This window comes from Eptatretus burgeri, chromosome 21, assembly GCF_056783735.1.
Source record: "Eptatretus burgeri isolate ZD-2024b chromosome 21, Ebu_testis_v1, whole genome shotgun sequence".
Classification (NCBI taxonomy): domain Eukaryota; kingdom Metazoa; phylum Chordata; class Myxini; order Myxiniformes; family Myxinidae; genus Eptatretus; species Eptatretus burgeri.
Window position 1 is genome coordinate 876,645 of NC_140981.1, and position 25,622 is coordinate 902,266.

General features: G+C 45.4%; 1 protein-coding gene across 7 annotated transcripts; it reads left to right on the top strand.

The window, feature by feature from the left end:
• The first annotated feature begins 1,107 nt into the window (after positions 1-1,107).
• Positions 1,108-24,692, top strand: LOC147008106 (uncharacterized). Of its 7 annotated transcripts, none has more exons than XM_085865598.1 (10): positions 1,108-1,469; positions 11,562-11,779; positions 17,319-17,422; positions 20,148-20,262; positions 20,361-20,471; positions 21,293-21,682; positions 21,889-22,302; positions 22,507-22,617; positions 22,767-22,966; positions 23,746-24,692. In XM_085865598.1, the coding sequence occupies exons 2-6, from the start codon at positions 11,630-11,632 to the stop codon at positions 21,485-21,487; spliced, it is 675 nt and encodes a 224-aa protein (XP_085721724.1). In that variant the 5' UTR covers positions 1,108-1,469; positions 11,562-11,629; the 3' UTR covers positions 21,488-21,682; positions 21,889-22,302; positions 22,507-22,617; positions 22,767-22,966; positions 23,746-24,692. The 7 variants fall into 7 exon arrangements, with proteins under 7 accessions (XP_085721724.1, XP_085721727.1, XP_085721728.1 ...); XM_085865601.1 differs by having other exon boundaries at positions 20,367-20,471; XM_085865599.1 differs by lacking the exon at positions 1,108-1,469 and adding an exon at positions 3,933-4,230.
• Positions 24,693-25,622: the final 930 nt, after the last annotated feature.

The following is a 25,622-nucleotide window of genomic DNA, read 5'->3' on the forward strand; positions in this document are numbered from 1 at the left end:
CAAAACCGCAACTATATATATATATATATATATATATATATATATATATATATATATATATATATATATATATATACATATATATATCATCACTTGTGACGTCCCCCTGTGCCGAGTCACACCGAAGACTAATAAATCGTCCTATGGGGGACCGACAGTTATTTCCCCAACAGGAGGGGTGAAAATGAGGGATTAGGGGGAAGGGTCCGTGACCTTCAGAAGTACAGTCATGTGGAGCATAACCCCATCATGAGACATCGCTGTCCTGATTCATCGTACCAAATTTTCTCCGTACTCTGTCTCGGTTCAGTCGTTAGTGAGATGTTTCAGTCAAATGTTAACGGATGTACGTACGGACCGCCGGACATGGGGACACACTCCATGTGCTTATTTCGGAGGATTAACCTGAAAATGGTGTGTGCTGCTTATTTGCTTGAAGCTCACCATTTAAAAGGATATAGACTACGAACAAACAACTCTGGGAAGGCATTTTGTAAACCACCCGGTGTAACCATGAACCGGATCAACAAACAGCTTCAGCAACCAAAATACTTTGTAAAGGGTGTGGTACAAAAAAGTGGTTTAAAACCAGCGGTGTGTGGAGTTACCAAGCAGCAAGCGAGCGTTCCTCGTCAGCTATTTCCAATAGACTGCTTGCTTGGGTGCTTAAGCCGCTTGGCGAGCGCTCCGCAAGAAACTGACGAGCTGAACACAGCCCTGGCTGAAAGGCATTTGGTGAGTTATTAAGAAGAAGAAGAGTTATTGAAGTCAATTTGATAAAACCTCCTTATATTACATGACAAACTGTGTGGTGAACAATCGGAGAAAAAAAGCCTTCGTTTGGACAACGATGCTGCCGCCATTACACCGCCATGGCCGACGATGATGTAGAAAAGGGTGGCCGGTCGGGAGGCGACTTCAATAACAAGTGTGAACGGCGACAACCGTTCCTGTACAACGTCGCTTCATAATCAATTTTGTGACTGAATTCGGAATGACAATCACAGGGCACAAAAAAATATAAAATTTAAAATTACAAAAAAAAAATAAAAAGGAACAAGAGGAATCCGTGAAGTTGACGTCATTTCTCTCAACCAATCAGAACACGGCTGAGGGCCGCCATCACGTGCGTGCTTCGGTTCGGACCGAATTGCCGTGAGAAGAGAGTTTGCGGTCCGTCCGGAGTGAAGGACAAAGGGAAAGAAGGGAGGAGGACAAGGACGGGGACATCGTCTGCGCCGGTTCCCGCGAGGTGAAGCTCACGATACATCGACGGAGACAGAGAGACGGACGATGACGAGGCCCGTTCGGTGAAGAAAGGCCTGGTGGTTCGACAAGGCCGGGGGCTCAATCACGATCCCTCCTGAGACTCGATGACGAATGGCGGGTTTTTTTTTGTGATTTGTTTTGTTTTAGTCACTGATTGACCCGGGAGTTGATGACCGTTGTCCCCGCGCCGAACCTGGAAGGTGAGTGATCCGGTTGGTGATTCTCCATGTGTATGTTCGTGCAGTTTGTACCTGACATTTATTTATTTATTTATTTGTTTGAATTTTGTTGTGTGAGATTTTTTTAACCATCATTTTCTTCCTTTGTTTACCTGATTAATTGTTTTTGGTGTGAAGTTTTTTAATAAGGTGTGGGTACAGGTAAGTACAGGTGTCAATCGCCGGTTGTTGCTGCGGACGGTTAGTGAACGCCATGTTTTTAACCCTTGGGTCCAGTTCACCACGTTTGAACACCCGGTATGCACTCGGTCGGTCGAGCGTTTACGCCGGGTTGAACAGTTTACGGGTTCGTGTCGGATCTGCGTCCGGACTCGAACCCAAATCTAACGAGCTTCATCTCCTCACCTCCCCAGGTCATCCACCAAACTTCGTCCGAACTCGTCCACAACTTCTCGAGACATCGAGACTTTTGGCGCCGCCGTCTCTCGGCGGTGAAGAATCACTCGCACACAAACACATTCTCAGATCCGGATCTTCACCAAAATCGAATCACCGGTCCTCGTCGCACACCCAACCTCTCACACCAAATTCCATCCGAATCCGTCCACAAACCTTTTTGTGAGGTGTCTTGTTCGCGCACACACACACACACACACACACACACACACGACGGACGTCGTTTTCACCCGTGCTCGTCCGTGAGCACGATCCCTCAAAAAGCTACGGATTCGTTAATTTGGACGGAACTCGGTTGATCGGTAGAGAGTGTGACGAGCACGGATCGATTAGGTTCTGGTGAACATCCAGATCCAGATGAGAGAGTTTTTTTGGGTTTTTTTGTTTGAAGTGATGATTCACAATCGAGAGACGGGTGAACGTCCGGGATGCGGATCAGGCCGATCGTTGAGATACAAACTACAAACTGTCCGGCCTGGTGGAGGTTTGTGTGCGCCCAACCGAGCACCGCTGTAGTTTGTAATGTGTTTCATTTAAAAAAAAATCTACTTATTTATTATTAATTATTTATTTCTTCATTTAAATACCTCCTTTATTTAATATGTCTTTAAAAATATGTATATATATATATATATATATCAGTTTGTATATGACGAATCAATAATATTAATTAAATAATTAACCTCACTATAATAATTAATTAATTGTTGTTATCATGAACACTTGTTGATATGTAATTCATTTGGATCGACGAGTTTGGCAAGTAGTGACATTTGATGTAATCTTTGAGACCGATTCATCACCTTGATTGATTGATTTGTTTGTTTGTTTATTTTTTCTTTGTTTTTTTGACACGTGATTTAACCCGACTGGAAGTCCTTGGGGTCTCTCACAACCTGCTTGCTTCATTTCTCTTCATCCGTGCAGCGTCTGGACTCGTTGAGGAGTTTGTCCACACACTGCGCGTCAGTTCGGACATTACGGTCGAGGTTCGGTACATTCCAGCAGCACAGCTCAGTGTTCAGAACGGAACTCCAAAAAAGTCCGAACTTAGTCCTTGTCTTTGTTGTACATGTGCAGCATGTCTGGTGAATCATTATTTTATTATTTATCTGAATTTTTTGAATGCAGACAGCAGGGTTGGGTTGGTGCCAGTGAGGGGATGGGGGAGGAGGGTGGATCGGGAGTCCAATTGGCGGGTTTCGGTTGGCCTTCTGTAAGTTTGCGTGCGCGAGGTCCACCGAGCATCGATTTCTTATTGCCAGTCGCGCAGTGAAATCGAAAATTGAACCTTTTGTTCCCATTCCTGGTTCCGTGTATGTTCGGACGAGTGACCGAACTCTCGCATGTGTGGCACCACTGCATTCTCTCTTCAGGAGGAAACCTGTGCCCCCTGTGGCTTCAGGTGTGAAATTGTGGATGGGAAGGAGGATGTGGAGAGTCGGGGTCATGAGGGGAATCTTTCAAGGCCATCACGGTACCTGCACGACTTTGTTCCACGTCACCTGTGGCTCAATCAGTACAATGAACGTTCCTTCACGTTTCCTTCGGCAAATCAATGCATCACCCCACCATTCGAGTTACCATGTGCATCTCACTTACCTTGTTTGGGAATTGTTTTGTAAGTTAGCCGCTGCTCTGTTTTAAACCTGCCCACCTCATTTACAGGTATCCTGAATGATGTTGTCTGATTGAAGAGCTGAACGACGTCACAATGTGAAAGGTTTAAAGGCTGGCAACAGTCTGTGGACACGGGATGCACGTACTTGTTAGTGGAGAGGCTGAGTTAGTGAGGTACAGGTACAAAGACAAGCTGACAGGTGAAATTGGACGGAGCAACGAGGTTCTTGTGAACAGGTGATTGCCGGCTCGGTGGGGCTTCCGACTCCCAATTTGGAGCCACCGATTCCAGTAAATAATTAAAAATGAAAAGCTTGCCAAAAATGTTGTTGGCACCTGGGCTTTGACCCAGTGTGGTTAATTAGTTATCTCTCTGTCACTGTGAGTTGATGAAACGCTGTTGAGATATTTTAACCGAGCACCTTCTGGCGATAACAATGAACGATGGACGCCTCCTTCACCCACGTCGTCCATGCCCAGACGTCGGACGCTGTCTTTGCTCGTTATTTATTTATTTATTTTTATCTTTGTTGAAAATGTTGACTAAGTATTATAACCTCAGCTTCCGAAGGTGAACGTAGGTTATGTTTTCCGCCCCTGTCTGTGTGTCTTTGTGAGCAGGACATCTCAAAATGCTGTGTGCGGATTCGGACGAAACTTGTTGGACAGGTTGGGCGTGTGACAAGGACGAATTGATTCGATTTTGGTGAGGATCCGAGTTTGATAAAAAAAATTTTTTTACCTGATTCTTCACCATTGAGCGATGGGACCAAAAACGACAGATATCTTGATATATCAAAAAGTTAAAGATGGATTCGGACGAAACTTGGTGCACGAGTTCGGTCAGTGACAAGATCAAGCCGATTCGATTTTGGTACAGGTCCGAATCCAGATCCAGCCTATCAGTGGGATACGTCACCCTGGCGGAGAGACTTTGACCTTGGAATTCGGACCATGCGCCCGCTGGACAATGTTTCGGCCGATGTTCGTTCGTGTTTCGAACCATTATTTCCTGATTTTATTCATCAACCGTTGTAATGGAACTGGATTTGAAAGCAGTTATTTTGTTTTTCATTCTCATGACAACACAGTGGAACAACCGGCGGCGTTGTTTTCACCGCCGGTGCCTGCGTGCGTCCGTCCGAAGCCGGTTTTTTTTGCTACCGCGGTGACTTATGAACCACAAAAGGGATTCCAACCAAACTTCACACAAGTATGGGCTATACGACGTAGATAAACCGATTCCGTTTTGGTCAAAGGTCACGTGCCCGTTGAAAATCCTTTTGCAGACCGTAACTCGAGATGAAAAATATTTGATGTTCTCTCGACTTATCTCTTTTATCTCTCTCTCGCAATCTTTCATGTGACCTTCAATTGAGATCAAATGTAACAGTTGGTTGACATGTAATGCGGAGGCAATACACATCGACACGTTCGCGTAAAAAAATACATATTTTCAAGTCGGACTTGCGAGTGCAGGGCCGTCATTCGGGTTACGGGCCATTTATTTACGAACTTGGATGTTGAGACTTCAAGCAATGCTTGCGTGTCCCTATCGCTTGTCCCACATTCACTTCGAAATTCGATGCTCTCGTTATATCCAGAACATACGAGGGAGGAATTGATTTTTTTTTCACGCTGATTGTAATTATAAAAAGTACTTCGGTGTGGGTTCACATAACCGGTACTCAGGTACTCATGCGTGGTTAAAAAAAACAAAACAACTAAATTTGTACGTCAACGATGCTAAGAAAGCGTACTCGCACAGAAGAGGCCTATGAGGGAAGGTTTGCTCAGCTAGTCTGGCCTCCAGGTAAGATTCTTCCGTGATAATTCTGATGAGTTACATCGGAGCGTCGGGAACAGAAAAGGAAGAGGTTTGCGAGTGTCTCGTCTGAAGCGGATGTTCTGAGAGATCACTTACAGAGGAGTAAGATGCCCACATCGCTGAGAGGCACTTTAAAGAATCAAAGCTGAGAATTTTTTTTTTTTGTGAGTGCCACGCCGCTTCTGCTGATACTCATCAGAGAACCCAATCAAAAAAATAATTTGTCAACCCCAGTACTTTGGGAACTTTTAGTACGATTGATCATCCGTGGTGCTTTGAACGTGTCACACCGAGGACGACAATCGGCGAACGCTGCAGGTGCGCCCATTTCTCCATGTCGAGCGTGTTTTGGCTCCTTCGTTGATGGTATCCCCCTCCTCCTGTGCTTGATCGGGATCACCTTTTGGAAGGTCTTTTCTTTTTTTTCGTACCTGTTTTGGAGTTTGCAAGCACGCTTCTCACCGTCAAGCAGCCGACAACGCCATCTCATCAGCCCGTGGCCTTTAAATGCTGAAAATACCTCTTCGGAAAAGTTTTTGGAGTTGTAGATTTTACAACTTCTGAATGAATGCATATCCTACCATCTGTACGATGAAGGAGCCGTCCGTCTGTCTGTCTGTCTGTCTGTCTGTCTGTCTGTCTGTCGCCATTTTTCTCAGAGACGGCTGAACGTATCTTCGTCAAACTTTCAGAGGTTCATCAGCGAGTGCCTGGGAGTGTTTTCAACCGAAAGATTTTAATTTCCAGGATTTTGTTGTTCATCGAATTTTATTTCATTTTTTTCCCTTCATTTACTCCTCCCCCACCCCTCTTTATCGAGGTTGCGACATTTGTAATCATCGCAGTCCGTGCACGTGCCTGTCCATGAGCATATCTGCGTAACGAGCAGCCTGATTGTGACGAGCCATCGGAAGTGGCTTTGATTTTGAGCAAAGAAAAATCTTATTCTTCCTGAAGTGGTGAAGAGTGAACGTGGTCACCACTAACTTAGTAGACCATTTGTCACTAGCATTCAAGTTGCTGAGAGGTTCCCAGGGACGAAATGAATGTCAAAGGTCATGATATCAGTGGCAGATCAAAGTTTGCTGAAATAGGACCGTAAAAAGAGCTATAAACTGTCTAAAAAAAACATCGAATCCAAAAAAAGTTCCAGCATCATTTTTTTAAATTTTTTTTCCTTGGTTGGTACCAGGTTCCCATTGACCTTTATCAGACCATTCTCGGTACGTGAGTGTTCCGTGCAGATTATCCATATTTCTCTGTGTTTCGGCAGAATGGCTTCAACGAAAAGCCGACGATTGCTGTGGGTTTACTCGGAACATCTCTCCAGTCTGACACACATCTCCATTTCTCGAGATTACCAAAACAAACTTGATAAAATTTGAAATCTGTTTTTCAGTTGTTTTTGAGAAGGCACCGCAGCAACTTGCCAGTGGACCACAAAACTATCTTGCGTCAATAGTGCTGGTGCCCCCCCCCCCAGTGCTGGTGACTCATTGACGTCGCACATCAGAGGTTCCTGAATAAGACACTTGTGGCTTTACTCAAGTGCTGGACTATATCGCAGCAGGTCTCTCTCTCTCTCTCTCTCTCTCTCTCTCTCTCTCTCTCTCTCTCTCTCTCTCTCTCTCTCTCTCTCTCTCTCTCTCTCTCTCTCTCTCTCTCTCTCTCTCCCCCCCCTTCGGGCCTTGTTCGAGATGCTTGTGCATCAATGTTTATTATTATGTTGCCCAGTTGTGATAATGAATTTGGGAACGCAAGAAAAACCTGACTATTTTATGAATGATACACACCTGGGTGTAACTCCAGCTTTGATGTTCTTCACGGTTCCCTTGAACCAGAGGAACGACATTGCCACGGCCATCAGCGAGGTTAACAAGTTCGACTTTCTCATTCCCAAATGAAGCCCAGGGAATGGAAGGTACTCAAGTTGTTTGAATCCACGTCCCTTCCTGTGAATTTATTTATTTATTAATTTATTTATTTGCAGCATAATGATCTTGCAATTCATCGCTCGTCCGCTCCGACGAGTCCATCCTCTATGTCCACTATTGGCGCAAGACGACGTGGACATACACCTGGCGGCGTGTGAAGCTGTAAACATCCTTGACTGGAAGCTGTGTCCATGCTGAGCTTTCAGTCTGATGTTTTTTGCCTCCACCTGCACCACCCCCTCTCAGAACCGCCCGAATCACTCATCGGTGACATGGCGTTTTACGGTTGCTTTGTCGAAGATGTTTTGCGTTCCTTCTGAAGGTGTCCGCCATACTTGTCCAGTTCGATGACAGGAAGCAAATCTTCTCGCATTGGTGACCGGTGCCCTCGTTTGTGAAGGTTTTGGGACCGGTGGACTCTTATTGGCCGTTATCATTGTGTCCGAGGCTCTGTCAACGTCCTTCGCTCACAGCTTGCACACAGGCATCAAGCTGGGGTGGGGGTGTTCACAGCGCTTCACTTCACACTGAGCATCCTCGTACATTTTGGCCACGGAGTCGTCCCCACCATCCCCTCTCCCCATCCCCATTTCTATTAGACTCGTTTGGCCGAGGCATGGAAGCTGCGGAGTTGTTGACGTTCTCCCTCAATTCATCGAGCTGGTCGCTTCAATGCTCGGATATTGTAATTGAACGACATTGATCAGCAGTTTTTGAATTTGAACCCCCTGCGACAACTTACATATCACATGTACCCAAGATTGTGAACTTCTCAAACCCACCTCGACCACTAAAGTTTTGAGGCTTGCAGGAATCAAACGTCGAGAGGTAAAAAAAAAAAAAAACTCACACTTGGACGAACAGCCAGATACGTGCTTGAGATTTATCTTTTGATTTGTTCCCTCATATATTTGCGACATCTTCCCTTTCCAAGATCTCTCTCTCGATCATGATGTCCAGAAAGGGGAGGCAACCGGAGCGTTCCGATTCCGTGGTGAACCTGGGGACTGGATGAAGACAATTCAATTCATTCAAGAAGTCACAGACTTCACGAGATTTTCATGAATGTGGTTTAACGGTTGTCGAAAGGATCATGGTTTTGGATGGGGGGGGGGTGACTTGAGATAGTGGTGAACATCTGTCTTGAAGACCTGGGGAGAGGAATGAGTTCAAACAGAGTGTGGAAGGTGGTTCCACAGGCAGGAAAAGAGAAAAAAAGGAATAAACCGATGGAGGTGACCAGAGGTTCTGGATTTTGGGCAGTTTCACGAGGAGGGGGTCACTGGTACGTTGTGTGCGTCCTGAAGATTCCTGCTGGGGACAAAACCCAGAGAGGGCAGAGGGTGCAAGACCAGAAAATGAGGCGGAAGAAGGCAGAAACGACCGACCTGTCGGAGATGGTGAAGTGATCGGCCCATTCACTCGGCTTCATCGTGAGACATTCCAATGATCTTGAAAGCCTCGGTTTCCATGTGGCATCAAGATGCGTGTCAGTGGAGTCAGCCCAGAGGGGAGAGCAGAACTCAAAGCTGCGGATAAAAACCTCGCAGGTGGACAGGAGCTCAGGTGTGCCAAGGAAGGACTTTGCACGACGGGGGAAGCCCAGTTGGCGTGTGGCTTTGGAAGCCAACTTTGAAAATGTGGTTTGCCTCAGAGACAAGTGAGTTGTTGATTGACCGTTTATTTTAAATTTATTCCATTGTTCTTCCCACCCCAGGTGTCTGATGAGCAAACCATGCAAATTTTGGCTCCGCAGGGTGCTGGAGGTTCCGTCTCCGGAGCTGGGCGAACCATGCAGGTGATGCAACAGGTTGTCACGAGCACCGGCAAGGTTCAGCTCGTCCCGGTTAGGGCACTTCACCCGCTCATCACTCGATGCTTAACCTCGGCCGAGTGATCAGTTTGATTGCGCAAGCTCATACCAAGGCCGATCAGTCGAATGTGCGTGTGGCCTGGTTTGTGGCCTTCGACGAGTGGACCGTGTGACCCCACTTCCTCATGGGTTTGCTCCACTCCCGGATTTTGGAGCTTGTGTTTGCAATTGCATCGTTTGTAGGTGTTCTGCGGTGTGATTTCTCTTGCCGAAGCACACATGTTGTGGCTTTGCCAGAAGTTTACTTCATCGAATCATCATTCAATTGTTTTTTCCCCTTGGCCTCCTCGAATGAGGAATTGACACATATACCACGTGCCCCACAAAAATATTGCAAGTCTGTGGTCATTTTTGAAAATCCTGGGACTTTCAGAGAGATATTTTAACTCATTGACAGGGTTGCGTGAATTGTTGCTGGAAGAATGCTGAATCGCCGGAAGTGTTCCTCGCGCGAGGATCAGTTTATTGGGGGGGAGGAGGGGGTTAGAGGTCAAGGGTGCTGGAACCGCTTCCACCCGGTGTAAGGCCTTCTACATTCGCAAACATGGCAGTTTAGCACCTTGTCCGCTCCCTCCACGTACACGTCGTGTGTCCATGGTCCCCTAAATCTCGCTGTTTCTCTTGGACAAATAAGTTTGTTCACTTTTTACAACCCTGTTTGTATCTTGTCCTTTTTGATGTCGTTCGATGATGGATACGGTTTGTGCTTCCCCCCCCGCCCGGCTGCCATGGTTGCATGCAAAAATGTTTTTAATTATTTAGTTTGAGTTTCCAAACCCGCCGGTTTCCATAGCTCAGCTCGATTGTGTTGAAGTCTAACAATGGCGATTATTATTTTGATATTTTGACCTTTTTTTAAAATTCTTCTTTCTGCCGTACATCTCGGTCTTTGTCCGGTAATGATCTTCCGACGGCGGTTTGTTGAGCAAATCCCCACTCTTCAAAAATTCTCGGATCCCCATCCGGATCTTCACCAAAATCGAATCAATTAGTCCTCGTCATACATTCAACATGTCCACCGAGTTTCATCCGAATCCGTCCACAACTTGTTGAGATATCTTACACACAGGCAGACGGACATCCAAACGGGGGTGAAAACATGACCCCCGGTCCACCTTCGGTGGCGGAGGTAGGAAACAAAGTGTGAATTGAATTAAATATATATTTATTGGACACGTAATGAAAATACTGTACATGCTCGGAAACCTTCACAGATAATGAGTTCCATGAAAAAAATTAATTTTCAATATGTTTCGGGTCAGGTTGGTGGTGGTGGTGGTGGTGGTGGTGGTGGTGCTCAGATGATGGGGGATTTGAAGAGACACCAGTATTTCCTTCTTCCAGATTCCTTTCTGAAGATGGAATTGGTGGGTGTCGAAGAACGACGTCGGTTAAAACATCCATGGATATCAAAGGAGCGGTGATGACCTTGTGCTGAATTTCCTCCATGACCTCTAACACGAGGGTGCGGGGGCTCCTGAAGATCATGTTCCTGACATCGTGGAAATCCAAGAACAACACAAGATCTACTCACCGACACCACCAACCGGCTGACCTGCACACACAGACACACACTTTGCTATGAAGGACGATATCACCGCGACCAAGTCATGGCCATGTCTTGAGATTCATCCTCCTTGTGTTGTGGACACGGATCCGTGTCCACGGATTTTCAAACACAAACGTGTCATCATATTGAAGATATGCATCCATACTCGAATCACTAACGGGAATACTGAGAGAGAGGATGGAGATTGAGGAGATGGAGGGGGAAAGAGAGGAGGGAGGTCCTGTTTGTTCACAGGAGGAGGGGCGAGAGAAGGGAAGGCAGTGAGAGGTGAGTGGAAGGGAAGGCAGACGTGCGGCGGAGCATTTATTACGATTCATACCGTCTCATCAAAATGCTCCCTGCATAAAATAATAAAGATGGAAACAAAATAATGTCTGAAATCCATTTTCTTCCCGTCATACTATAAATACAGCACGGAGACAAACACTGCCCGGACACGTCCGGAGATAAACGCAGTCCGGAAACAAACACCGCCCAGAATCAAGACTTGGAGCGCCAACACACACAAACAAACATACACACCAACACTTTGTGACTTATAGAAAGAATGTAAAGGAAGAAAGATATAAAAGTATAATTTTCAGAAAAGTAAGAATTTCACAGGAGGGTTGGACATGGCACTGGGAGATGTTTTACACGTAACGTTGTTTCTCAAGATATCATGAACTAGCTGTTGTAATGATCCCCTTTTTCCGATCCTTAAACCCTGTCCATCCCTGATCTTACTGTACCTTGTCATTTTCCTGCCACTTTAACATCCGATCAATGAGCTCACACTAACCCTGAAAGGTAAGACATTGTTTGTTTTTGTGTGTATGTGTGTGTTTTACAGCTCCAAGTCCTGCTTCCTCTTTCTCCCATCCGTGAGGACGGGCTTTTTGCGAGTATCAATCAAAGGAAATGGTATCTTCCATTCTTAAATGCCGACCTTCATGCCAGCTAAATGTGCCGGTCCTTCGGGTTCAACACCTTGGATGTGGCAAGGGTGAGATCCACGCACGACAAGACCCCAACCAATTTCATCTCCCAGCACCTGGCGGCACACGTACAGTAAGTACATGAGGGTTGTTACACTTTGGTATGAGACCACGATGAAAGCTCGGCCCATTGTGGTGCTTTGCATGTGGGCCGCCACTGCATCAGTATCGATGTATATGTCGTTAAGCCTGCCATCCCATGTTTCGCATTCGATTTTGGGAGAACTACCCCCCACGCCGAGCCAACACCCACCCCTCCCCCTCATACTTAACGCGTGCGCACGAGATAATAGGAAACAACAACAACACATTACCCCTGCCGATTTGGAATCCGTGTCGTTGGATATGACCTTTTGCTTCCGGTTGTTTTTAAACATTGTGCGGTGTTTCAACACGATTGGGTTTTATTTCTATCTTGTGAATATTACTTAACGCGTGCACATGAGAGAATAGGAAAAAACAAAAACAACACACTACCATAGCAATTGTGAATCCGTGTCGTTGGCTTTGACCCTTTTGCTTCCGTTTTTTTTTTTTTTGCTTCTGATTTTTTTTTTGTTTCTGGTTTTTGTCATGGGGAATGATGCATGCCGGGAGATAAAGGCATCGTCGGAGACATGAAAGACCCAAATAATATCAGACATGGTGTATATTTCCTCCACTGATTTTAATAAAGATATCTCCCGCATCATCAAAAAATAATTTTTCATCGTGATTTACGTAATTTGATCGCTGATCCCGAATCCAGGCCGAAGTAACCGGAAATCGCGTGTACAGTTGTAGTTGTCGTTGTGAAGGTAATGTTGAGGATTTTTTTTTGTTCAGATGTGATCCTGTTCTTGGCGGTGTAGTTGTTGTTGTGAAGGTAATGTTAAGGTAATATTTATTTTTTCACAGCAAAAAGACTTTAATTTGATATATTTAAGAAGCGAATGTAAGAAGAATTCTACGTTCGCTTCTCGGCTTTGCCTATTCCATATTAGGTTTTTGTGTAAATCCAATATGGCTCCAAACCATGTGACCTATGACATAGTATGCATGAATCTTTTGTTCCTCATGGACAGGCAGTCGTACGTGTAAAGTTTCGCCTCGATCTGTTGAGCTACTTCAGAGGAAGATTTTTGATGCTTTTTTTTAAACAATATGGCTGCCGAATCACGCGACCGATGACGTCATCAAAAAAATTTCTGTGGAATTTTATCCAGAGGTGACGCACAAAATTTTTCATACTGATCAGATGTGGCGTTCTCCATAAACAATTATGACATCATTTAAAAATCACTTATTCCCCATGAGGTGTGCTTGCCATGTGCCAAGTTTAAATTGTTTCCTCCTTGCGGTTTCAGAGATACAGAGGTCCAAAGTTTTTCCAACATGGCTGCCACACCACGTGACGTATGACATCATAATGATCAGTTGGACACTACATGAGTGTTCGCTCCTTTGGTGAAAATTTCCTCTCCATCCGACAAGCGGTTGCGGAGAAAAACACGAAAGTTCTGTGCAGACAGACAGACAGACTGATAAACAAACAAATAAACACAACATCTCCTCTGGCAAAGGCAAAAATAACAAAAAAATTTACAAGGCACAGGGAGGTGAAATTCACTGCACATGATGTGTCACGCGTGCTGAGTAAAACGAGCATTTATTTACAGACGGAGGATGTCTCGTAAATAAAGAAGATATAAGCGCACGTGACGCTAGGCCGAGGCTTCAGACTGTGGCACTCTCACGAGGCTGTACGGTCAAAACGAAACGTCCCAGAAGATAAAGAAAATCGGATCACATTTGTACATGTCATGTTTTAAAATAACTCTTCTTGCTACGAAATATCACATATTCCAGTCACGTTGAATATTTTGAAGAAAATAAAAAATATATATGTTTACACACACACACACACACACATACAATGGATACATGTTGCAGTACAGTAATGCTATTTCTTGACAGTCAATTTTTACAATTTGTTGTTCCAGGAACATTTTGTTTTCTGCCAACAACCCAACGTTAATTATCGTAATCTGCACAATTATTCACAAAAAAATACAATAGTATGAATTCATTTTATGTTCCCATGGACCAGATATGAAAGACGATGGGACAAGGCAGTTAAACCCTTTCAGAAAGTGATTTTTGAACTCTGCACCTTGGCAGAAGGTGATTTATGGCTCAAATTGAAAGTGACACATGTCTAATCAAGAATTCGTCTCATTCCACACTCAAAGGTCAAGCCTCAGAAGACAATTCCGAGTTTAATTAGCCTAAATACCATTAGAAAGAAAAATATAAGAAATCGAGAAGGGCACTCGGTGGAGCGCATACCTCCGCCACGTAATACCTGATCCATGAGAACATAATCAGGCCCAATACATTGTTTAAATATCATGATACACAAGACTATATCGTTTTGGCCCCATCTCTCAATAGTGAAGAATCACTTTAAAAATTAAATAACTCTCGTATCCAAATCTGGATATGGACCTTCACCAAAATCGAATCAATTCTTTCTTGTCTCACACCGAACCTGTCCACAAAATTTCATCCGGTTCCGTCCACAACTTGACATATCCTGTACACAAACAGACGGAAAGAGGTGAAAACAACCTCCTTCATCTTTGGTGCTGGAGGTAAATGGTGCCTTCAATTTGTTACCTGAAGTGTTCTTCAGTTAAACACCTTGATCGCCCCCATCATCATATTTACCCCATGCACGACAAGCCAAAAGCCTGGTTCAGCAATTGGTTTATCTCTGTCCGCAAATCTCATCAGTTTATGATTGAGGAACAACTTAATTTTCTTCAACCGACTCCCTCCACTCTCCAGCCACCCTCCCTTATGGACATCCCCTCCTCACACAATCCTCCCAGCTCATCCACGGTCCACCTCTTTTCCTCCTTCCTTGCTCCCTCAAACTATGCACTCTCTTTACCATTCCCTCTTCCCCCATCTCCACCAAGAGTCCAGCCCATCTCAGCCAGAATTTCACCAATCTCTCCGTCAAACTCATCTGCACACCGATCTCCTCCCTCAGTTCATTCGTCCTTCTTTCCGCCCTCTAAACTCCTGCAATATTCCTGACCCAGTTGTTCTTGCAAATCGGCAGCCAATCATGCTCTTCTTCTTCAGAAATTATTTTCATATCAACTGTTCGGTGATCCGAAAACACGTATGACCACTGCGTACATGTATGTGTGTGTGTACGAGGTACGTCGAAAAAGGAAACGGGACTGACTTCACAAAAATTTTATTCCAAAAAATATGTTGAAATCACAGCTTGTCCCCTTCAAAATGGTTTCCCTCCAGTCTCACACACTTGTCCATCCTCTTGTTCCATGCTTCGATGCATCCCCGGAAGGGTTCTTCTGGAATCCTCCGGAGCTCCGTCGTCACGGCCCTTTTGATGACCCCCACATCAGGAAATCGGGTCCCCTTGATCACCCCCTTGAGCTTGGGGAATTGGAAAAAATCACAAGGGGCCAAGTCTGGTGAATACGGGGGTTGCTCCAGAGTTGGCACGTTCCTCTCCGCCAGAAACTGTCGGATGCTCAGGGCACTGTGAGCAGGGGCGTTGTCGTGGTGGAGCACCAAGGCGTTGTTCTCCCACAGATCCCTCCTCTTGTCTCGGACTGACCTCATGAGGAGCCGTAGGGTCTCCTTGTACACATATTGATTCACTGTTTGACCTTGTGGTAGAAACTCGAAGTGGACGATGCCCTTGATGTCAAAAAACGTGATGAGCATCACCTTGACCTTCGACTTCGACATCCTTGCTTTCTTTGGTCTTGGTGATGCCAAACTTTTCCACTGACGACTCTGCCGTTTGGTCTCGGGATCGAATTCCAATATCCACGATTCATCTCCAGTAATGACTCTCCCGAGCAGGTCTGCATCGTCCTCGAGGCGCTCGATAATGTCTTGACAGACGGTGACTCTTTGCTGTTTCTGGTCCTCGGACAACAGCTTGGGGACCATCTTTGCACACACCTTGCGCATTTCGAGATTTTCAGTGATGATGCTCCAGACAGTGTCCTTGTTGATGGAAAGTTCCTCAGCAATCATCCGCACCGTGAGTCGACGATCTGCACGCACCATCTGCTTCACACGCTCGATGTTGTCCGCCGTTCTGCTCGTTGAGGGTCTTCCAGACTGTGGATCGTCTTCAATCTCCTCCCGTCCATCTTTGTACCTCTTATGCAATTCAAATGCACGTGTACGTGACATCGGTTATTTTGCCTTCGTTCAGGATGGCATACCGATAAATATCGAACCAATGATGACCACATTCGTCGTTTACCATCAGACGCACCTCCTGGTTGTTATTGTGTACAATGGAGATCGGGGGAGTGCTCGTCACGCTCCACATGTTTCGATTTTCCCACCGATCACATCACGTGCCTTCTGGTTGAATGGTTTGCATTTGCAGGAACAATCGTCTGGGTGGCAGACGGACAGTTGTTCTTTGCGGATTATGTGGTTTTACAACTCAGGAGGTGCGTCTGACACATATACATATATCCTTCTATCCCTGATATCCTGATATCCTTACTTTCGAATTCATGGACCTGTGTTTGTGGGTTTGTTTGTTTGTGGTTTTGTTTGTTGCGCTACTCCTCCTACAGGTCTGGCCCAATTACAACCAGACTTGCCACAGCAGATCAGTATGGCCCCAATTAATGTTTCGAGTTGTTTTTATCTTTGCCGTTGGTCTTGGTGGAGTGAGGGGGGGAGATACAAATTCTCCATGTAAATGTGTATCGTGTAGCGCCGCCTTCAGGTGAGTGAGCGTATTACAAGACTCCACCATTTACAGGAAAGTGCAGTATTCCTGTCCCCACGTTTTCCAGTACAGTGAGGTGTTTTGAATTATAAGCAGTCAGGATGTTTTTGCTTTATGCACGAAACCCGGGTTATTTTGTTTTTTTCTTAGACAGAGCTGTCACTTGCCTATACACCGCCCAAATAAAGGTGTGCGTCAGAAGAACGTGTTGCATGTTTGGAACAAAATTGTCCATCGGGCGGGGACTCTGCCGGTGTATGTAATGTATCTTTTAACAATGCACAATCATTTGCGAACAACAAGGACTAGAACCATTTAATTATAAAAGTTATAACAACATGGACAGGTTTTACCTATTTTACAATGTGGGACGTGTTCTACGTCACAATACACTTGTCCGTCCGTCGGTGTGGAACATTCCTGTCCCCCTATTGGTTGGACAGCTCGTCTGACTCCACCCACAATTCCCGTCTGAGCGGCCATCTTTGGACGAATTACACGGAAAGGAAGGACGCTCTCAATTGACACGTTTTGATGTGGTGAAGGGAGATCCAAGATGGCTGCGTCGATGACGATGTGTCACGTGACTGTGGTGAAGGGAGATCCAAGATGGCTGCGTCGATGACGATGTGTCACGTGACTGTGGCTCTGACGGACTCCTTCCCCCCTCCCCCCTCCCACACCCCTCACCCTCCTCTTCACGTCACGTTGTTTGTGTTCGACCCTGAGACAGTCTCTTCATGAAACATTAAACTATAAACGATCCATAATTATCCGGTGTGTTTGTGATCTATCAGATGTTAATTGTAATGAATATGATTCCTCTCAGGGAGCTCACAGTTGTAAGGAAGGGAGAAGAAATAAAAAATCTCACTTTTCGCGACCGGATGTTGAAGGTTCACTTGAAGTGGATCACAAGGAACCGCGGACAAGGTTTGTGGGGACACAGGGAAAGGGAGTGTTGCTGAATGGGGATCGTGTGTGGGGGGACAAAGCACCCAGTACGCAATAAATAGATAGATATATCCGATGGTTTTGAAGTGTGTGGGTACAAAACACACAGTACGTAATAAATAGATGTATCCGATGGTTTTGAAGTGTGTCGGTTGAACGTTCCATCCCCACGTTCGGGTTTCATTGTCATGAGATGTGAAGAACAACAAAGTGAAGGAGAGAAATTGATGATGAAATGTTATTAAATTAAAATAAATAATTTATTCTTCTTGATATTGAACTTTTGTACAAAGAGGGTTTGTTGATGAAATGATTAGATGAGGGACAAATGGTCACTTACTACACACATCGACATGGATCTGATTTACTCAACTCAAACTTCCATTGGTGTGTGTGTGTGTGTGTGTCTATGTGTGTGTCTGTGTGTTTGTGTGTGTGTGTCTATGTGTGTGTTTGTGTGTGTGTGTGTGTCTATGTGTGTGTGTTTGTGTGTGTGTGTCTATGTGTGTGTCTGTGTGTGTGTGTGTGTGTCTATGTGTGTGTCTGTGTGTTTGTGTGTGTGTGTGTGTATGTGTGTGTTTGTGTGTGTGTGTCTATGTGTGTGTGTTTGTGTGTGTGTGTGTGTCTATGTGTGTGTGTTTGTGTGTATGTGTGTTTATGTGTGTGTCTGTGTGTGTGTCTATGTGTGTGTGTGTTTGTGTGTGTATGTGATTGTGTGTGTGTGTGTGTCTGTGTGTGTGTGTCTGTGTGTGTGTGCGTGTCTGTGTGTGTGGATGTCTGTGTGTGTGTGTATGTCTGTGTGTATGTCTGTGCGTGTATGTCTGTGTGTGTTGTGTGTGTGTATGTGTGAGTGTCTGTGTGTGTATCTAAGTGTGTGTGTCTGTGTGTGTGTGTATGTCTGTGTGTGTATGTCTGTGTGTATATCTATGTGTGTGTGTCTGTGTATGTGTGTGTGTGTCTGTGTCTGTATGTGTGTGTGTGTGTGTGTGTGTGTGTGTGTGTGTGTGTGTGTGTGTCTGTGTCTGTGTGTGTGTGTGTGTGTGTGTGTGTGTGTGTGTGTCTGCATGTGTGTGCGTGTGTCTGTGTGTGTGTGTATGTGCCTGTGTGTTTGTGTGTCTGTGTGTGTGTGTGTGTGTCTGTGTGTGTCTGTGTGCGTGTGTGTGTCTGTGTGTGTGTGTCTATGTGTGTGTGTGTGTGTCGCCGGGGGGGAGGGGGTGGGGTGGTGGCCCAGGTTAACTCTGACCCAAATTATGGTGAGGGTGGTTAACACCGCCAGCCCCGGGAGGGTTGAGCGGTTCCTTATTAATTGGAGGCGGACACGTTGATCCTCGGAGAGTTTCATGAGTGCGGGAGGGCAGGGCACAATGTTGGAGGAGCGGAGGAGAACGGCGCAGGGGGCGCTGCACCAGGACAGAAAAAAGGGGGTTCATACTCGAACCTCACGAAAGATACATGGCGAGTTTCTTAAAATGAACACATTTAATGAAAATATATATTTACAATATTTACAATGGACAATAATTCAAAAGGTAATGATAATAATGAAGTAAATAAATCCAAAAGTCGAGGCACCTCTTCACACGGACTCATATACAGACAAAGGGAAAACAAAATAAAAAGAAAACCCTTCCTTTCAACTCTTCTTGTGATTAGTTTGGCCCAGAGCTGGTCTTTGTGGAACTTGGAATTGAGGAGCCTCGACCAGCACGTACAGACGTGCGCAAATAGCGCCGTCACTTCTCTCGTAGCAGGACAAGCGTAAGCCAGGCACTCCGCGAGCGGCACTCAACACCAAGGCTTAGAGCCCCTGTGCAGCTGTTTCGTGCGTCGATCGTCCTCACCGACCCGCGATGACATACACGAGGCTCAGGGTCCGTTTCTCACGACTCAACCAAGAGTCAAAGACCAGTGTCCTGCTTTGTGCGTGCGTTCACCCAGAACTCCCACCCCTGACTGATTAACGTCTCCGAAACCACCGTTTCCTCCTCCGAACTCTCTCTCTCTCTCTCTCTCTCTCTCTCTCTCTCTCTCTCTCTCTCTCTCTCTCTCTCTCTCTCTCTCTCTCTCTCTCTCTCTCTCTCTCTCTCTCTCTCTCTCTCTCTCTCTCTCTCTCCCTCTCCCCTCTCAAAATATGCAATCAACCCTTCCTCTTCGATGTCACGCCAAACAAATCCTCCACCTCCGGGGTGTGGCCTGCTCGCACGAAAACCTGGAAAGGCGGGGCTTCTGCCTGCTCGGCCAGCTTCTCACGTCACGCCCATCAATCATCACCCTCGGGGGCGTGACTTCACCCGCTGTCACCCTTGGAGATGGAGCTTCTGCCTGCTCAGCACGTTGCTTGTTTCTCATCATGCTTTTGGTTGGAAAGACAGAGGGAAAAGTCACATGGGGGGGAATTACACACTGGGTAAGCTTACTCTTAACCCCCAGCTAATTAACACGACACCACTCCCCCCCACACACCTCCCCCATGTGGTGACACGTAACACTTAAGCTCACAGTTTCCCAACTTAATTACATCGAGATGCCTCGTACACGTCCACTGACCAAAATACTCCATTCAATGCAAAATTCCCGATAAAATTAATTCATCTTCCCCGACAACCATTTCAGTATTAACAAGAGAATAATAATAAATGGACATGTGAAACTGATTTGTGAAAATGAACCTGTAAGTATCATAATGTGGCAATGATGGTTGCAGGCCGATCAAAGCCTCAGATGGAGGGAAGAGATGGGAGAGTTTGGTAAACGATGGGCCACAGTTCACCGGCCTGGTGAACCTGGGAAACACCTGCTTCCTCAATTGCATCCTGCAGGTGAGACTCCACCCTTTAAATGTGTCAGACTGTTTTTAAATGGCCAGGAGCAAAGAATCAATCAGAATGAACAAGTTGATATTTTCTATTTGTTTCAGATTCAGGTTCTGTTTCACTGCCCCTCTCAAAGTTCAGACCTGAAAGAGATTGCCGAACTCTCCAGAAAGAACAGCGAAATAATTCAGAACAATGTACCCTTGCACAACCAGGTATGTTATGTCTTGGCCACCAAGATGTGTTTTCGTTTTTCTTTCTTCCTCCTGACAACATACTTTATCCTCCTGGAAATTAATCACAACTAGAAGAGTTTCCACCCGACGGGCTATCTTGTTCCATGCATGTAACATGTTCTTCTGATGTATCTCTTTATCTGGGCGGTTTCGGCAACTGAAAGCTCTGTACAGGTAACAAAAAAAAAAAAACCCGGGTCACGTGCTTGAAGCAGAAACAACATACCTACTGCTTGTAATTCAAAACACCGCACTGCACTGGAAAATCTGGGGACAGGAATCTCTTCCGTTCTTCCATATGACGGCTTGTCTGCCAGGTATCTATCATTTCTTGGAAATGCACAGTTGTGCCATTGATGCTGTGCTCCTCTTCCAGTGCACTGGTACTCATTTCAGCAACCTCAGAAGGATGACAGGCTGATTCAACCCCACCTGGTGTTAAATCAGCAGCCAATGGGGTTTGAACTCAGGACGCTGGGATCCTAAGCCTGCCACCCTCACACACCTCGAGGCGATGCCACACGATACAAATTTACTTGGAGCAAGTCTGGATGGAATCAGCCCACAACTGTTGAAGGGACAGCACGACAAACAAATTCCACACAAACACCGGTCCATGAATTATTGGAAGGATTCTTATTTCCAATGGAACATCCTTCATTGAGAGGACGATCCTGTGTGAAACCCTCGCTCGTTTTACCTTATTTGAAGTGTAAAGTTTCTCCATGATCTCGATGTCGTATCTGTACCATCTACACTGCGACAGACGTTATTTGCTGTGTATTTCTCTATTTTTGCAGGAAACTGCAGCACACCAAGTGGTGTTCGTACAAAGCCTCAGTGATGTACTGCAAACCATGGCCAATCCACAGATCCTGGAATGCCCTCCTCGAAAGAACGAAACCTGCAGCCATGGTGCAACCTCTCCAGGGGGAGGCCAAAGTACCCTGTCATCCTTCATGAAGAACGAGCAAAATGCTCAACAGGATTTGTGACGTGGACACTTTGCACGACGAAGAGCTTGCCAGGCTGCACCAGGCAGATGAGCTTTTCAAAGATTTGAACAACCTCTCGGACTCTTTGGATGAAAGCGAGAGTGAAGGAAGTGATTCTTCGCAGTACCAGTCGTGTTCTTCTACATCGACATCGGATAGTATCGTCGTCTTATGCGAACTTCTTGATGCACTCAGGTGAGATGGGACATGAGAGTGTGTCCATTGGAATTCAAGTCAGGTCTTTGTCGTTCTTGGTTGGACATGGCGCTTTGATTCAATGTAAATGCATGTAATTATCTTTGCTTGGATGGCATGAAGTGTGGTTCAGAGTATGAAACCAATTTATCCGACTTATCCCCTTGCGTCGATGCCGATGACTGTTGCATTGTGCATATTTGCAGTAAATTGGATCCGATGTACGAGGAAATGGCACAACAGGACCCACAGGAGGTGCTCCAGTTTGTGGTGCACCAGGTGAAAGAAGTGTGCCACCTTCTTGAAGCTGCTGGTGTCATCTTGGCAGCTGAGAAGGAACAAGTTGAATTGTTACGGAGAGAAGGACAAGAAAACGATGGCTGTGATACGCTTGAGGAAGCCCCGGCTAAAAAAACATCCATTAAGCCGGTTTCAGAAATGGAGATCAAATGTTGCTCGAGGATTCCGGAAGTTGTGCTGCTCATCATCACGTGGTGCGGCACAGGAATGTGAGTCCGAGAAGGAGGAAGCCAAAGAAGGAACAGATGACTCAGAACCCCACATATTGGAAAATAAACATACTGAAGGAGCAACTTATGAACAGACCTCCAGGCAATATGGTGAGCCAACCAGAACAGCTGGAGAGAATGGATGTAATGGATGATAAATACACAAAACGATGATGAAAACTGTGCCTCACTGATGGGCCTTATTCACACTCATGGGGCTGTACCACTTCAAAAAAAAATGCAACGCAGTTTTCTCTTTCGCTTTTTCGTTTTGTGATATTAACTGTGGTGTCTCTTTCTCATCACCGTCTCAAGGTCATAATATATTTTTGGGACAATCGAAGACGACCACCTGTTGCTTGAGATGTGGGAACTTCACATCACAGGACGAAGACCTCTTCGACATCGGACTTAGTTTTCATCCCGGTTGGTCATGTTTTTTCTCACTGAAAACTTGTGTGTTGTTTCTTGTGATTCCTGTTTTGTTGATGCTTTTCTCAACGGTTATCGAATGAGGAACAAACAAACTGTTCGTGATGGCATCTCCTTTGTTGTCTCCCTCTGAACGCTTGCAGACAATGTGGAATAAGAACGACTCCGAACCAGTCCCACTTCAGTATTTGTTGAACTTTTGGGCTCGCCAGGAACACCTTGATGGAGAGAACATGCTTGTGTGTTCATCGTGCAAGTTAAAGGTCATGGCAAGTTGTTCCTCATCGATCTCCACACTTCCTTCAATGTTGGCGTTACACCTCGAGCGCTTCAAAATGGACAGGTAAACCAGCAATCGCTTCATTCACGATCAAAATACCATCATATTCGGTCTGTTTAGGCTCACCCTCAGTTCACGATGAGATCATAGATGCTTGCACGTGATTGAAATTAGAATATAGAAGATATTGTAGCTTAATTTATTTTGTGGCATCAGTTGCAACCGTCCCATACCACCAAGAAATTGCCAATCATTTCCATTGGCCATTGCTTGTTGTAATTGACGGGATGGAGGGGTACTCAGCAACATGATAGACTTGTGATCGGGAGGTGTTTGATCATGTGTGTGCAGGCTCTCTTGTATTGAACAAGATACATTCCACCTTGTTGAGAATTTTGTTATCTGTGTTCCCTTACAAGGATCTTCAACGCAGGACGAGGGTATTAGGACCACCAAGGCTGTACAATGGTTGCCAACCCATGGTTGTTTGTTTGTTCTCTATCCTTTGTACATTGTAAGAATCAAGCACGGAGTAGCATGTACCATGTACGTTTTTTTTTGTTTTTTTTAATGTGTTTGGTATGACTCAGCCGGAGTTCGAACCACCAACCTCCCAGACTTGGAGCAAACTCGGTGTTATAAAATCCATTGCTACTTAAGTATTTATTAATAATGATGGAGCTCCACTTCATTAGATTGGCCTTTATTTAGAGAAACTTTACAAGATGCATTTAATTATATTCACAACATGGGGGAATGTGATTTGGGAAAATATCATCCCTCATTTAATCTACCGATATCCATGAGTTGGTGTTTGTCCTAACAACCCACCCTTTACACAGGAATGCGAAAGCATCGAAGTTGTTGGTCCCGACTTCCATTCCCGAGCACCTCTCAGTCAGAAGATGGTGTTCCCTCGAGTGCATCGCCGATGATGGAGACCCCCAGTACACACTCTCCGCTGTCATTGAACATGAGGGTCATGACTTCAACTGTGGACATTACACCACATACATCAATGCTGAGGCAGCCCATCGGGAAGAGTGTCACGGACCCGACAGTCGGGTCACATGGGTCCACTTCAGTGATGAACATGTCACATTCATGAAACATGATGACATGAAGAAGATTCTTTCTCCATCAGGTGTGCACATTAAGACACCACACATGGTATTCTACATTTGCAACGCGTGAGTCGAAACGTTGTCCGTGGGTCGATTGTCGCTGCATAAGATAATAAAGATCAGAAGACAAAGGGAGTCTTTTTCTTGTCTGTTTTTGGTTACATGATCGAGGCTCGTGGAAGAGAACAAAATGGAAAGGGGCAAACATCAAGGACAGAATGGAAGTGAGAGTGAGTAGGAGGGAGAGGACACATGGGGATGAATGAGCTGCATACAAGCTGAAAGACACCAAGAAAAGGAAGGGGGAAACAGGGGATGAAACAGAAGATTGTGGTTTTAACTAATTTTTTGATTGTTCAAGCTAAGTTCCCGATTTATAAGTCCAGGAAGGCAAAAATGGAAAACATTGCTGTTTCTTCACGTGATATGTACTGCTTACTTTTACAGCTCTTGTGAGTGCAAGATTAAAACTGGAACACTTTTTTTTAAATATGAACAAAAATTTTACATTATTTGAAGAGAAATGGGGTTTTAATGATGCCATTTGTTATCTTGATGATGCTGATTTGTTGTTAATTTCCCGATGAAACAATGTTTTAATTGTTATGTTTTCTCTCGGTGAATGCACATAACTGTCCTTTTTCACTTTTGTAATAAATGGAAGAAACAGTCTGTCTCTGTCTCTGTCTCTGTGTCTGTGCCTGTGTGTGTCTCTCTCTCTCTCTCTCTCTCTCTCTCTCTCTCTCTCTCTCTCTCTCTCTCTCTCTCTCTTTCTTTCTCTCTCTCTCTCTCTCTCTCTCTTTCTCTCTCTCTCTCTCTATCTCTCTCTCTCTCTCTCTCTCTCTCTCTCTCTGTCTTTCTCTCTCTCTCTCTCTCTCTCTGTCTCTCTCTCTGTGTCTCTCTCTCTCTCTCTCTCTCTCTCTCTCTCTCTCTCTCTCTCTCTCTCTCTCTCTCTCTCTCTCTCTCTCTCTCTCTCTCTGTCTCTGTCTCTGTCTCTGTCTCTCTCTCTCTCTCTCTCTCTCTCTCTCTCTCTCTCTCTCTCTCTCTCTCTGTCTCTCTCTCTCTGTCTCTGTCTCTCTCTCTCTCTCTCTCTCTCTCTCTCTCTCTCTCTCTCTCTCTCTCTCTCTCTCTCTCTCTCTCTCTCTCTCTCTCTCTCTCTCTCTCTCTCTCTCTCTCTCCCTCTCTCTGTTTACATGTGTTCTATGCATGATTGCACATCCACATGTCTTATGTTCCAAACTCAGGGTACAAATGCACAAGAGGGTCCTCCCTCCCTCCCTCCCTCCTTCCAATAACACGGCCTGAGTCAATATTCGCTCTCACTGTTCAAATGCCATTGCATCGGTAAATTAATCCATTACATACTAAGGCAGCCTATAGTTTTGCCTGCCTGGGTGGGAGGGGGGGGGGCAGGAGAGCTCCGCGGACAAGGAAGGAGGCAGGAGAGCTGGCGAGGTGGGGGGAGGGGTGTGTTGTGAATGGTTTAAAACGGTGGGTTGAGGTGAGGCCAGTTTGGGTTTATAGCGAACGCAGTGAGCTTCATACTTAACACGTGCACATGAGGGAATAGGAAACAACAACAAGAACAACAACCC